The sequence below is a fragment of the Nilaparvata lugens genome, chromosome 3 (genome assembly GCF_014356525.2).
Source record: "Nilaparvata lugens isolate BPH chromosome 3, ASM1435652v1, whole genome shotgun sequence".
Classification (NCBI taxonomy): domain Eukaryota; kingdom Metazoa; phylum Arthropoda; class Insecta; order Hemiptera; family Delphacidae; genus Nilaparvata; species Nilaparvata lugens.
In genome coordinates, this window is record NC_052506.1 from 68,843,744 (window position 1) to 68,859,647 (window position 15,904).

The window sequence follows — 15,904 nt, forward strand, 5'->3', positions numbered from 1 at the left end:
AGAAATATTATTTGTGATATCAATCAACATGAAATTTTGTAATAGGAAAACCAAAACCTAACCTCCATAGGAGCGCGCCTAATTGTAGCGGGATTCGAAGGTGAACTTTGGTGTCACATTGTAAAAATTTCATATCAAAATCCTTAGCATAATCAATCATTCAACTTCAATTTATTTTGTCCATTCAAATAAATTTATTCAACCGTCAAAATATTTACAATTATATTTTTATATGATTTTGTCATTGCCATCTCGATCATACTGTTAACTGTTCCAAGGAGGATAATAAACTGTTCTAATACTCTGTTACAGAATGTAGTATCTGTTCCATTTTTAAATTATTACTATAGAAGTACTGTTTTGATTTGAATAAATTATTATTATACAAGCTTTACTAACTGATCTTCACCTTCCAGTCTTATGTTTTGTTAAGACTTTATTATGAGTTCAAAATGTAATTATATTTAGTATACTGTTGAGTGTTTTTTGAATGTGATAATTGAGTTTCTTATCTAAAATATTTAAAAGTGAATCTCAATATAGAACTATCTTTTTGCAAATATTTCTGTAATAGCCGGTCTTGAGCTGTTCTTGAAGGTAAAACTAGTTTGTTTTTTTAATTTTCTATAATAGAATGTTTATAGTTTATGTAGTCTGTTGAGATTTGATGTATTTATTTTTACACTTATTCTTTCTTAAATGTATTTTTTAAAGGTAGGCTAGTGTATAATACAAATACAGTAAAGCTAAAGTTTATCTAATAAGCTCAATTTTTTATGTTGCATGATTCAATTAAGCCTATTTAAATTGTGCGAGCAATTAAATTTTGTAGAAATTGGGCAGCAAGGATTATAATTTACAACTGAAGCTTTCAGTTAGGTAACTATTGAAATCACGTAACCTATAGAGATTTGGTGAAAGACTCCAATGTTGGCCATAAAATGTATCATTTATTCAGAAGACAAAATATTTCAATAGAGTAGTAAAAGTAAAGAATAGAAATAATGTGATTTTTTATAATAATATACAAAAACCATTTAAAGTAAATGAAAGGTTAGTCAAATTTGTAGGTTAGGATTGGAGTGCAAGGATGCTAATCTATTTAAAACTTTTATTCATTTATTGGATAGAGCAAACAATACAATAGTTGGTGGAGAAAAAACAGGCTATTGCCTAAAACTTCTTCAATTTCCTAATTCTCTCTTGAATTGTCCAAATATTATGTTGGTTAGGTATGTCCATTTTAATTTATACACTAAATCATTAATCTGAATATACAAATCAGAATAAAACAAACAATTGATATGATATTCAAGTCAAGTCAACTCCATACAACAAATATTTTTACACGAGTAGGTAACTTGAGCATAAAGAGTAACATAAACTAAATTCTACTTAGAACTGTGCTTTAGTAAACTAGGCCTATATCCTGCTCAATTATAAACTTCCTATTGCTTGAAATTTCTAAAAAAAGTGCCCTATATGGGTGTCTGTCAATAAATCTTCATGATTTAAATAGGTAGTTCTTTTTCAGATGAATATCTTTTCAAATGGCAATAAAATACGGTACACCTTTTTCCAAATGTATGAATCTACAGTAATCAATTGATCGCTTGGAAAGATCATTAAAATATCATCTGGTTTGTTCATACTAATTTAAAATTCACGTCACTTCTAGAAAAGCTCATACACTGCAACCTGTGGGAGTAAAATAATAATATAGGCTACATCGACTTTTGTGATAAACATTGATCAGTACGGTACTGTATGGATTTAAAACCTACACAACCCATACCAAACCTAACTAACTTAATTGTCAGAAGCCCATAAATATAGTGCACTACACCAAAATTGTTGTTTATTATATTACTCATACTATATTATGTCATAAACTATCTTATTACGGGTTGAATCAATTGGCTGTTGACCCTATTTATTCCTATCTCACAAATAGAGTACCATACAGTATGTTTTAAAAAAATGGCGAGTATTATAGAGGTGGAATAGTCAAATACGGTGTGCCACAAGGTTTCATTCTTGGTCCACTGTTATTCATTGTTTATATTAATGATTTGCCTAATATTATTGATTCTTGTAATGACGATAGTGCTTCGTATTTGTTTGCAGATGACTTAGGTTTGAAAGTGGCTAATAAGAATAAGGATCATTTGTATTCTAACACATTGAATAATACCTCTAAAATTGAAGATTGGTGTGCAGCAAACAATCTGAGCATTAATTCCACAAAAACAGAGGATATAACTTTGAGCTTTGACAGAAAAATTAATGACATAAACTCAATTAAGCCTAAGTTTCTTGGCGTGAGAATTGATACTAACCTGACTTGGAAATGTCATATAGGCTAACTAATTTATAAAAAAATCAACAAGGGCATCTTCCTTTTACGTAGATTATGTAATATTGTAGATATGTCTGTTTTAATGAGTGTTTAGTTTGCCCTTATTCATAGCCTTTTGCTATATGGAATCCAGCTGTGGGGAAATGGCTCAACTACAGACATCTTGTTTAAATGTCAAAAGAAAGCAGTGAGAATAAATTGCCACAAGGCTCCTCGTAGTCCATGCAAATCATTATTTATTGAACTCGGACTATTAACTCTGCCATCTTTGTATGTATTGTCATGCTTGATTTCAGTGAAGAAAACTGAAAATCAATATGATGTTAACTCTAGTATACACCAACATAACACTAGAAATAGGAATAATATAAGAGTCGAGTATTGCCAGTTTACAAGTTCCCAAAAAAACTGGCAATACATGTCAATAAAACTTTATAACTCTTTGCCTGAAAATATCAAAAGAATGAGCTTTAATAGTTACTGTAAATATTTAAAAAAGTATTGGTCAATGAAAGTTGAATATTTCTTTGTAATAGATTTTTAAACTGATGTTTCTGTGTTATTAATGACGTTGTTGTAACATTTTAATGTTGTGTGACAATAAATGATTTGATTTTGATATTATTTAACGCATAGCCTAAGTTAAATTGTGTACGGTATATAAAATCATTTTATTTCAATTTACTTCCCAAAGTGCTATTCCCAACAACTCATCGCTAAGGGATTACGCCTTTAGTGAACAATTGTAGAAACCAACTGATTAACAACTTCTAAACTTGAATTATTCTTCTTTATAGAATGAAGTGCAAGAATATTCCGGCTGAGTTCCATCGTGAAAGAGTTGGCGTTGCATCTAGTGCAGATGCTCGATTCACCCATAACAAGATCGAAGGTAAAGGTCTAATTTATTTTTCATTTAAAATTACCATATAACGCAAGCGGCAAATGTCACGTTGAATATTATAAGATACAGTGTAGGCTATAACAAGGTCCTTAAACAATAAGGATCCGACTCGAACAATTTCGATCAACTGCAATTTATGATGGCGGCTAGAATGGTGAAAATGTTGTCAAAAACAGGGTTTTTCACAATCAAATTTATACCTAAAATAGTCATCGATAAGCTCTATCAACTGCCACAAGTCCCACATCTGTAGAAATTTCAAGAGCTCCGCCCCATCTATGCAAAGTTTGATTTTAGATTCCCAATAATCAGGCTTCAGATACAATTTAAACACAAAATAAGTGGGAAAGATTGAGAATGAAAATCTCTACAATTAATGTTCAGTAAAATGTTCACCTAAAATTGAAAATAAGCTTGAAATTCAAGAAAATGTTATTATTCAATTGCAAACTGTTGGCCACTGTTGATTCTATTAAATCATTCACTATGAAGAGATAGCAGACCTCGTGTGTCTCCAGCGTTATTGTCCTGTCACCAGCTGGCTCAGATCTTTGGATAATAGACTTGAGATGCGCGTGAACACTAGCGTCAGGTGATCAATAATTTTCATAATAGCAAAGAAAAGTTGTGTGAGTGCGCCACACCAGATTTTTACATCAATTTTCACTGGATCCAAACTGCTCTCGTAGATATGAACCACTAGAAGTAAGGAAAAAGTTGAATTTTCTTGGTATTCACATTGTTGAAAAACTGACCCGGGAAGATCATATCAATTACATCACAAATAAAATAAATAGAAATTCCTACATTCTCAAAAGGCTTTCCAAATATTTAACTGAAGATCGGCTTCTTCTGATTTATTATGGAATCATGTACTCTCATCTAGCCTATGGTATAATATGGGGAGGAGCTGCCAATAAATACATGAATAGACCTTTTCCCGTTCAAAAAAGAATATTGAGATATATTTTTAGACTAGGATATAGAGACTCTTGTAGAACTACATTTCAAAACTATAAAATATTGACAGTTTATGCTCTCTACATATATAAAACCATAATCTTCATCCACAAAAATTTACATAAATTGACTGCTTCAAGTGACATACATAGCAAGAACAGTAGAAACTCTAAATTTTATCACAGTATAAGGGTAAATAAGAAACTAACAGAGAATGATTAATTTATTAAAGGTGTCATATTTTTCAATAAATTGCCAGAGCACATCAAATCCCTGAAAGGCAACCAATCAAAATCTCAATTAAGAAAGATCTTGGGAGACAGGCCGATATATAGTAGGCCTATTAGTGACTACTAATATCGATCATATTACTATATGATATTGTATATTATATAATATTACCATATTAATAATATATTCTTTATATTTATTTAATTTATAGATTCATTTGCATCTGTACGTTTTCATTAAAATGCTCTACGTTTACAAATAAGCCATTGACAGATTTCCAAACTGTTTCCTGAAATTGGAGTTCGTTGCTCATCATGACAATTTCCTCACTTTTGACAGTTCATACACTTTTATAATTTATTAATTAAGGAGCGCACTGAATAGATGGATCTACAAGAATAATAATTAGATTAAATTTCTTTAACAAAACACAATTTAACCCATGCTGTATAACTCTTTTTTCAGAATGGATTGATAATCTTGATATTCATGCTTATGGCAGGCTCTCTCTTGAAATAGTAGATGCTCCTCCAGTGCTCTATTTGGATTTTCTATCAATACTAAGCTTGAAGGTGAGCGTTGGACTGAATACATATTTTTGCCCATCAAATTTATAAATTAGTTCAATCATCAAATTTATAGACTGTTCAATCATCAAATTTATAGATTGTTCAATCATCAATTATTGGTCAATCTAAATTAGAGCACAGATGATGCTCACATGAGCTTGTCACACATGTTCCATCAAAACTCCAACAGTGTCGGTTTGTTGGGGTTTTAGACATAGTCTGTTTAAAAAACTATTTTAAAACATTTTAGTCTGTTGCTGACATATTATCTCAAGCTTATTCAAATGAGAATTTACAAATTTACTCATATGTTTTTAGAGATGTCTGCCGAATTTATGTTTGAGGTCCGCTTCCTTAGCGTAATATTCCAATATATCCATACGATCCAAGGGCCAAGCCACATGAGGCGTTTTTCAGACGAGTCGGCAGGGCAGGAAGCTCACCGATTGGCTAATTATCAGCTGATTCCGGAACGCCTACCCAATCAGTCAATCTGAGAGCTTCCTGCCCTGTCGACTCGTCTGAAAAACGCCTCATATGGCTTGGCTCCAAATCTTACGAACGGCACGTTAATCCTCGGTTTCTTTCTCTCTTCAGTGATATTGTTATGTTGGTATTAAGCATCTACTTGATGCAGTCATTATCCCTCACTACTTAACGTATTCAATAGAAACGATACTTTGATTACTCACGTTACTTCATTTAGTACTTGGTACTCAAATGCATCTGATTTCCGGTAACCACACATTATTAAAATAATTTTCAGATTTATGCTGAACTTTTGCATTTTGCTTGCAAAAACTAATAACGCTACGTAACTAGCACTTGGCAGCAGACTCAAGTTAGGCGGCCATGTTTGTGTTTGTGGTTCTATAACTTGACAAAAATTCACGTTCTGGCCGCATGGATCACAGGGCGTTTGGTGGGAATGATATTTAACTGTTGAGCTCTGTGAAAGTTGCCCCCCTATCGCTTGTCTGTGTCTTATGATATGAGATCGGAGGTTGAAAAAGATGACCCTGGTATAATCCTGCTTACAAACAATAATAATTCATTCTCTTCAGCGACCATACAACTTCCTATAGTGAGGTCCACGTTATAATGGCAGTGTTTGATTAGCAATCGTATTACTATCCTTGTCGATCATTCAATAAAGCAAATAGCGCTATCTCTTTCTCGCTTTACTCTGTTGCCAAATCGTCTTTTAACAATGTAGAATTAATAATAAATTAACAAAATATTTCATCTTCATCATTAAAATTCAGTATGAAATTATTGGAAAATATAATTTCGTGCTTAATAAAATAAAATTGATTATTTCAAACAAGAAATAAGTTAAATATTATATCAATAAACCTGTATTAGCTACCGTCTATAGAAGGCATTGACAATACAGAGGATCGGCAACGTTGTTTTGCTATCTTTCTCCACTGCCATTATAACGTGGACCTCACTATAGAATGGTTGTGAATATCATAGAAAATATATGAGCAGTGATGAACGAGAGATGATGGGTGAGCTCATTTAGCTTACTACATCCTAACAAGAATTATTTCTTTCCTACTGTAATCACAACTCACAAAATTTCATTCAGTTGGCAGTGTCAAAAGTGAAATCTTTTTACAGTTTTTGGATATCTCATATTGTAGTTTGGAATGTAGTTTTGTAAGTTTTAATTGTCTGTATTGTGAATATTTCATACTCATATTGTTTGAAATGTAATAGTGTGATATTGAGTGGATATAATTGTAGTTATTTTTTTCTGTGTATCTTATATTCTTTTGCAGGTTATTGAACTGAAAGAACTTTGATTTTTACCTTATGTTGAACCTTGAGTTTTTAGTATGAGAATTGACCATGTTTTTATTGAATTTGCTAACTTGTTGCTTAGTTGTCGAAATTAAAGCAATTTTCGTGCATTCTCAGCTACATAATTTTATGTACGGTGTGAGTTGAAGAGGCTTATAAATAACCATAGCCACTTCTAATACAAGGCCCCGGCCTACGATATTGCAACGTCGCAGTGTAGGCCTAGAATCTAATACATGATTGGTAAAAAGATTTTTTAAAATACCAGCTGATCTTTTTCACCAATCATGTATTAGATTCTAGGCCTACGCTGCGACGTTGCAAGGCCGGGGCCTTGTATTAGAGGTGGCTATGATAAAACCCTCCACCGGTTACAAGAAATATTCATATATTGAATATTTTTCATATTCAATATTCAATAATTTCAGCACTTATATGCCTTGTAATGAAGTAATAACAAATTTCATTAAAAGCTTATTATTCCTTGGTATTTTGCTGTTGTTTCTGATCGCTTTTCTCTCCTGTTTCAGTTGAACTGGTTTGTCGCCGCTTCAACGGAACTTGCTATTATACCACACAACCAAGAATATCACCATCTATTTCACTTGACTATTTCGTATGGATTGGTGATTTATACACTTTGACTGTTCTGTACTGTATGGAATTTGAGTATTCATAAGAATGACTTGTCTTATACTCCCTCCTGAAGTCTCCAAGACGAAATCTTAAAAAAAATCTAGTCTATACACCAGGCTGCATCATAGATTACTTCTGCTCAGACTTGGATCACCATGCTATAATAAGTCAATTGATAACATCTCCGATATGTCAATAATCCTCATTTTATAGTAAACCCTTGAGATTGAAGTGCTAGATGAATTACTTGAAAAGGTGACGGTCAACCCGAATTTATGTTTCTTGAATTATCTTTGTTCGGTTGTGAATCACCCAGAATTGTGCATGGGTTTTTGCCAGATCAATGCGAATGAAGTTTACCATAAAAATATTTTAAGGGACGGTTTCCGAGCTCGGGATTTAGCTAAGTTCTAGACTTTAAACAGCTGGAGTCAGAAAACTGGCTTTCCGAAACGGGGCCTCGTCGTAGTCCACGTTTAAATTAAATTTCCCAAAAACACTTAAGTTGAACACAAAATAAAATAACGACTAAATTGTGTAAAGTTTCAGCTATTTTAATTATTTAGGAATGCTTCATTTTGTCAAGAAAAAATGTTTCCAATATTTTAGAAATGAGAAAATAAATATCTTAAAAACCACGACTACTCTCCATATCGGAAAGCCAATTTTCTGACTCCAGCTGTTTAAAGTCTAGAACTAAGCTAAATCTCGAACTCGGAGGCCGGCCCTAAAATTATGTCTCCTTGTTGCTCTACTTTCAAGTTACTTAAACATAAATTTGAATTGAACTTCTAATAATTTTTTTTATACAGTGATGAAAAATCGTTAGCGATCCATACCGATATTTCCATCAGTCAATAAATGAAATTAATATTCATGTAATAGGAAAAAAGACTCACCACTTTTGTATTAACTTATTGTTAACAAGATAGCTGACAAACAAGGATCTCTGGGCCGCTTTTGGTAAAGTGAGGAAGTTGTTTTTAAAATTGATAATTTCCCATTCTACTGGAAGCGGCTGGAGAGGTATCTACACGAAGAAACTATTATTCTGCTCATATCATATACGGTAGTTAAGTTAGTTGAGTTGAAAATGTATTTATACAGAGTAAGTCATAATGTATGGGAACCCTTCAATAAGTTGGAGACTGTTGTAGTTATAATACTGTAACTTTCAGATAAGTTATTAGACGAATACTCTACCTTTTGACGTACAACTGAATTTCAACCCCTCATAAGGAAGGGGGTGACTTAGGGGTTGTAACTCTAATATTGTTAACACCCATTGTGTGCTACATCATTTTAAATGCTTTTTTAAAACTAGAAATATGGCATCAATAAAAATTTTCTATTATACTTCTACCAAAAATGGCGGTTGATTGAAGTTTTAGTTTGTAAAGAAATGATAGGTAAAGTAATGAAACTTAAATCAACACTTTTTTGAATGAATAACGAAATACATTGAAAAACATGGTTATTTATTTAGTAATCTGTCTGCTACTAACATTTCATTTTAAAAGATGCTTGAAATTACTACCTCCTTCTCTCGTTTGACAGTGTGCCAGTCTGTCATAAATGTAAATGAAATGAATATAGTAGTATGTAAAATAAAATGTAAATAGTAGGAGACTGATTACTATATAAATAACCAGTTTTTTCAATGTGTTGCGTTATTCATTCAAAATGTTACTCGTAAATGTGGATCTTCTAGAGCTAGATTAACACTAATTCCACTTCTGTATTGAATTGCAACTAGCATTTCGCTTCTGGATAATCAGTGTGATTTTGACTTATTGAAAATATTGTTCTCAATAAATATCCTAATTTAGTATGGCTGATAATTTATGTTTCTTCCGATGATAAAATTAGTTCCTTATGTGTAATGTGAACGTTGTGTGTTGTTGTAAGATACAGAATGGCCCAAAAAGGATGGTCGGTTTTTAAATTACTATAACTTGAATAATTTCCAACATACATTTAGTTTTCTATATTGCTGTGTTTGTTCAATTGTCAAATTTCAGAAAACGTCATAATTAACATACATAATACTGTAAAGGAAGAGCGGCAAACAAAGGCCAAAAGATAATCACGCCACCTAATGGAACGTCGACGACTTTGAAGCAGTTTTGTTAATTATGACGTTTTCTGAAATTAGACAATTGAACAAGCTCATAATATATAGAAATAAAATGTATGTTGGAAATTATTCTATAGTCACTTAAAAGCCGACCATTCTTTTTGGGTCATTCTGTAATAACCTAAATCTCTTGAATTGTATAACCTACAAGTTGATAAAATCTAATATTGGGGCACTCTGTTTGTTGAAGTAGTGTAATGGTAATCTTTTTTAACAATTTGATTATTTTGCCTCTAAAATAAGTGTTTTTGTTTAGAATTATATCGTAAAATTGTAATTGAGTCTATTTTTTACTATCTATGAATTAAACAGCATTAATTATAATTATTGAATTCATGTCATTTTTTCCGTTTTCTCACTTTAAGTACTCTATTGTTATTATTTAAATCTACTTTTGGCGTCTACTAGACCTGGTAGCGGCTACTGAAAATCGGTTTATTATCCCTGTGAGGAGGGATTCGGACGGGACGTTGCTAATTGTATCCTGCCAAGAGGTGGAATCATATTTTTTTAATGGGTCACAATTTATCAACTTCGTTAATTCACTCATACATACAGCTGTATTGAATTGCAACTAGCATTTCGCTTCTGGATAATCAGTGTGATTTTGACTTATTGAAAATATTGTTCTCAATAAATATCCTAATTTAGTATGGCTGATAATTTATGTTTCTTCCGATGATAAAATTAGTTCCTTATGTGTAATGTGAACGTTGTGTGTTGTTGTAAGATACAGAATGGCCCAAAAAGGATGGTCGGTTTTTAAATTACTATAACTTGAATAATTTCCAACATACATTTAGTTTTCTATATTGCTGTGTTTGTTCAATTGTCAAATTTCAGAAAACGTCATAATTAACATACATAATACTGTAAAGGAAGAGCGGCAAACAAAGGCCAAAAGATAATCACGCCACCTAATGGAACGTCGACGACTTTGAAGCAGTTTTGTTAATTATGACGTTTTCTGAAATTAGACAATTGAACAAGCTCATAATATATAGAAATAAAATGTATGTTGGAAATTATTCTATAGTCACTTAAAAGCCGACCATTCTTTTTGGGTCATTCTGTAATAACCTAAATCTCTTGAATTGTATAACCTACAAGTTGATAAAATCTAATATTGGGGCACTCTGTTTGTTGAAGTAGTGTAATGGTAATCTTTTTTAACAATTTGATTATTTTGCCTCTAAAATAAGTGTTTTTGTTTAGAATTATATCGTAAAATTGTAATTGAGTCTATTTTTTACTATCTATGAATTAAACAGCATTAATTATAATTATTGAATTCATGTCATTTTTTCCGTTTTCTCACTTTAAGTACTCTATTGTTATTATTTAAATCTACTTTTGGCGTCTACTAGACCTGGTAGCGGCTACTGAAAATCGGTTTATTATCCCTGTGAGGAGGGATTCGGACGGGACGTTGCTAATTGTATCCTGCCAAGAGGTGGAATCATATTTTTTTAATGGGTCACAATTTATCAACTTCGTTAATTCACTCATACATACAGCTGAATGGAATGAACGGACTGGAATAATTGGAGTGATTTGAAAATATAAAATATTAGGGCCAGTTTCTGAGCTCGGGATTTAGCTAAGTTCTAGAATTTAAACAACTGGAGTCAGAAAATTGGCTTTCCGAAACGGGGCGTCGTCGTAGTCCACGTTTAAATTAAATTTTGAAAAACTATAAAATTGAACACAAAATAAAATAAAGAGAAAATAGTGTAAAGTTTCAGCTACCTATTTTGAATTATTTAGAAATGTATCATTTCGTCAAGGCAATAAACGTCTCCAATAATTATAGAAATGAGAAAATGAAGATTAGCATAAAAACTACGAATACGCCCTTTTTCGGAAAGCCAATTTTCTGGCTCCAGCTGTTTAAAGTCTAGAACTTAGCTAAATCCCGAGCTCGAAAATGAGCCCTTGAATTTACTTGACGAACAAGTGGAAATGTGGCAGCACATCCACCAGAGACGGCACTCTTATTTTAAGGGACGTGAGTTTTTTTGTCTTATTTACAATTGCATAGATATAACTGTGATTAATTATTTTGAATTTGAAGTTGCAATGGGCATTGAGATTTTATTCAATAATTTTATAGAAGATGTCGATATAAAAAACTAAAATATAATTTTTTAAACAATAAATAAAGAGCGCAAATGATTTATACGTTATTAAGAATTAAAAATTTTTATGATAGTCTGTTTTCCTATTTTTTGTGGAAGTTTTTTACTGAACGTGTTCCTCGAAAGAGCGGGTACAGTATGTGAAATAATGATGATGTGGATATGGAAAGGATATAATATATCAATATTTTTGATGGATATGATATAATATTATTCCAAGGTGGGGTTCGATTATTAAGCAGAGCCAGTTCAAGTGCGGTCATTGGTTTAAAGGAGTACGGTAGCAGCCTTGAATCTTTCATCGTTTTGAGCGATAAGATACAATATATTGTATAATAACTGCATTCTATATTGTAGGCCCATACAGGTAGGCTATATAATTATGTGCATAATATTTTTTTAAATAGAAATCTAAAAAAGCATAGTTAATTATTTGATACTTGACACAAGAAAGTACCGGAGCTATGCTCCGGGAGGGTATGGAATGCCTCCCATGTGGAAGGGAGTATACTGTAGTCTTCCCCCGGGAAATTTTTTTCTTTATTTAATAAAATTGGCCAATTTGTATCAATTTTGATTACTATTCAAACGAAATTTTTCCTGTGTCAGGTTTAAATAAAAATCATCAGCATTAGGTCAATAGTATTTTATATCATGATGACGATTCATTTTCATGTTTCAGTTTTAGTTGAAAGACAGCAAACATAACATATACAGGATTAGAATAGGATTTAAATTCTCTTAAATGTATTAACTGGGATGAAATTAAACTGCTGAATATATGCCTAGGTAGAGGTAGGTACTAATATTGTTCAGCTCTGTTGTGCACCGGTTTAAATCTAGCACTGCTTGGCAGTAATATTCATGAAAAAAATCCTCATAATATTACTGAAAACGGAATGAAATAAAAATTCTCATTGCAAGTAAGTAGTTACCTATATAGCTTTCAAAATGTTTCATCAATTTACCGACTACTGACATGAATCGACTATTTTTCTTTGCCATTTTCAATTAATTAAGTTACTGTAATTGAAAAATTAATCAATATTATAATCAAACATTTCAATAAATTACTTAAGAATTTTCATTGATTCTATCAATTTTGATGGCCATATAAGGAGAAGTGAATATATACGGTAACTTTGTTTCCATATTGCAATTATTATTTTTAAAATGTAATGTTATTTATTTACTTGCTTAGATCTTTCTAATTTTCAATTCAACAATATGCTGGATAAATAAGGAAGGATATTATTTATCTAGGAATTAGTCACCATCATTCAATTTTATTTGATGAAGTAGGCTAAGTTTTGTAGCTTGATGAAAAATAATAATCGAACCTGGCATTTGAAAAGTCCCAAGAAATCCCATTGGAGCTTTCCCCCCTAGCACCCCTCAAAGTTGAAAAATGCAGGTAATCACGGAAAATCAATTACCTCTGTACCCATTGATCGGAAACAGCTTTATTATATGCCATTCGATTCGTTACATCATGGCCTACAATATTAGTTATATTCATTTTTTCAATAAAATCAACAGTTTTCTTGATAAAAAAAATATATATTATGTAAAAGTTTAGGGGGTTTGCGATTTGATTTTTTTGTTTTCTTCAATTAACTTCGAAGCAAGTAGTTTTAAAGAAAAATGAGTCGAATAATTAATGTAGCCACTCTTATTGCAAATCCATTGATGTATATTGTTATGTATTTGCGAATTTGCGATTCGATTTGACGCCGTGGAAGGGGAAACAGTCGACGCGGAATGGCGCGGCTGACTCTCTTAGCCATAGTAAACAGCAAACTGGAAATCAATTATCTCTGTAACCATTAATCGGAAAAAATCTATCATATGCCATTCGATTCGTTAAATTAAGAACTACAATGTTAGTTGAATTCATTTCCTGAATAGATCGAACAGTTTCCTTAATAAAATAATATAATGTAAAAATTTAGGGGTTTTTCGATTTGGTTTTTTTGTTTTCTCCGATTAACTTCGAAGCAAGTAGTTTTAAAGAACAATGTGACGAATAATTATTGTAGCCACATTCATTGCGAATCCATTGATGTATATTGTTATGTATTTGCTATTCAAGTTGACGCTGTGGAAGGGGAAACAGCCGGCGCGGCTGACTCCCTTCACAATAGTAAACAGAATAATACTGCTGTCTACATTGCATCTCATTTACAGTATGGCGCTCGAAACAATCAATTTTGTCTATTGTTTTGACATGCGCTGTAAATAGATTTTCACTTTTCAATACTCTTAAAAAATATTACAATTTTCTTGATTTAACCATGCTCATGATAAAAATCAGGATTTCGTTGTTTTCTCACAGAATTTATTATATTAATTTGAAGTGTGCCTTCTCCATACGAGTCAGAGGTAACACAATTTGATAACTCTAGTTTCAGATATTGATGTTTTTCAACGAGGTTTCATGATATATTATGTGTCCGACTCCTTTGTCTTATCCTTATTTTGTGAAAAATGAAAATTCAAAATTTATTTTCGTAACTTTTCTTGTGTTTCAACTTGTTTCATCACTCTTTATAATTTAAACACTTGATAATGGAATGAATATCATCACATCACATGAACAAAAAAATTTTCAAGCTGAGAGTAGATTAATTTGTTGCACATTCAGTTCAAATATTAACAAATATTATCAAATATAGTGAGAACGAATTATTCTGAAGCTTACTATTCTCACTGAACATGAAGAGGCAATACCAAGCCAGAATCGCAGTTCCGTTAAAATCATTATTATCTGAGCTTTCAAATTGATGCTATGTAACTATGAATGTTATCCCCATCTCACAATTTCCCTATTTATCCTTATCCTTATTCAGAATAAAGTAGTTGATCTCTTTAATCACAAAAATCAATGTACAGTACCTATAATAAATAGTAAAAATAACAAAATTTCTAGTAATAATGCAACTTTTTCTAGGTATGAATTTCAAGGCTCATAAAATGACTTTTTCTCAATCACAGGCAGAAATTCCAATGATTTTCATAATAGTAATTTAATGAAAATTGTTTATATTGTACATTGTTCGACGTAAGATAAGCTACATCTTTAAGGTAACCAACGTATTTAGGATTATCATGTTTATGAATGAAAGCAAGACTGTGATAGAAGATTGGTCAAACTGGAATATAAACATTATAGACAATCCATATTTCTGATCAACTATAATTATAAATGATAGTTTCAAGCCGTAATGAATTGAGCAACTGAATTTCAAAGTTACTATCCACTGTTCAAATCGCTCTGTGATTTCCTTTTACTTCCAAATGGATTGAATTGCCTCACTCTCCAACGTAACAATTATTGAAAAAACCAGTGGAATGCGAACGTCATCCAGATAGCATTTGAATTTCAATTTTCAGATCATGAAATTCATAAAAAACTAATTCTTGAGAGAATAGTGATGAATTGCAAACAGTGCAAGTAACATTGATACAAAGCGATACAATGAAAGTCAACATCAATTAATTGATGAATTCAACTTTCAACTGAAAATTGAAAAGGTGTATGCAAAGCATTATCTAGTGAACATGACTGACTTTTGTAAGCAAAATGGCTTTGTTGAAACAAATGAATCCATGAATAAAATCATGTTCTTGAAGAAAACAAAGCACAAAGTCACCATTGATGTGTTAGTATTCAAAGGTTGTTTCAAGTTGCTTACTTACAAGATGATGACTGTGAATCACATGATGAAAGGGTGGGTATTCCCCAGCACTATGTTATGATTAGGAATCCAGTGTTATGCTGGGATTCAGAATAGCATAATCGCTATGCAGTGTATGGTAAGAGTCCATAATTGTGTCTTTTTTCTTTCCTGTAGCCTATTTTCTTGGCCCTTAATCTTTTCAAATTTCGATTCTTTCCTGTCTTTGTGTAATGTTCAGTAAAATTCTTCTATGATGCATATCTTAACCAATCTTGTCCATAGTCATTTAAATTTGTATTTTTCTGAAATAATTTTGGGAGTTAAAATAGTAGCTTATTTTCCTAATCTTTAAATTGTTGATACAACTTAACTTTTCTAAAATCTATCCATTGTAGTGTAAATAATTGTTTGCTTGCGGTATATTTTTTCATCATGTATTACATTTTTTAATTATGTCTATTTTTTGTCAGGTATCATATTA

General features: G+C 31.7%; 1 protein-coding gene across 3 annotated transcripts; it reads left to right on the forward strand.

Annotated features, from left to right (window-relative positions):
- Nucleotides 1–84: 84 nt before the first annotated feature.
- Nucleotides 85–7,953, forward strand: LOC111049582. Of its 3 annotated transcripts, none has more exons than XM_039424407.1 (4): nucleotides 85–597; nucleotides 3,157–3,251; nucleotides 4,920–5,026; nucleotides 7,363–7,953. In XM_039424407.1, the coding sequence occupies exons 2-4, from the start codon at nucleotides 3,158–3,160 to the stop codon at nucleotides 7,474–7,476; spliced, it is 315 nt and encodes a 104-aa protein (XP_039280341.1). In that variant the 5' UTR covers nucleotides 85–597; nucleotide 3,157; the 3' UTR covers nucleotides 7,477–7,953. The 3 variants fall into 3 exon arrangements, with proteins under 3 accessions (XP_039280341.1, XP_039280342.1, XP_039280343.1); XM_039424408.1 differs by lacking the exon at nucleotides 85–597 and adding an exon at nucleotides 646–879; XM_039424409.1 differs by lacking the exon at nucleotides 85–597 and adding an exon at nucleotides 921–1,053.
- Nucleotides 7,954–15,904: the final 7,951 nt, after the last annotated feature.

Excerpts from the sequence above, each read along its gene's own strand:
- LOC111049582 (XM_039424407.1), top strand. The coding sequence starts at position 3,158 with ATGAAGTGCAAGAATATTCCGGCTGAGTTCCATCGTGAAAGAGTTGGC. Across the intron at positions 3,252-4,919 it reads CACCCATAACAAGATCGAAG|AATGGATTGATAATCTTGAT; the intron begins GTAAAGGTCTAA and ends CTCTTTTTTCAG. Across the intron at positions 5,027-7,362 it reads TATCAATACTAAGCTTGAAG|TTGAACTGGTTTGTCGCCGC; the intron begins GTGAGCGTTGGA and ends CTCCTGTTTCAG.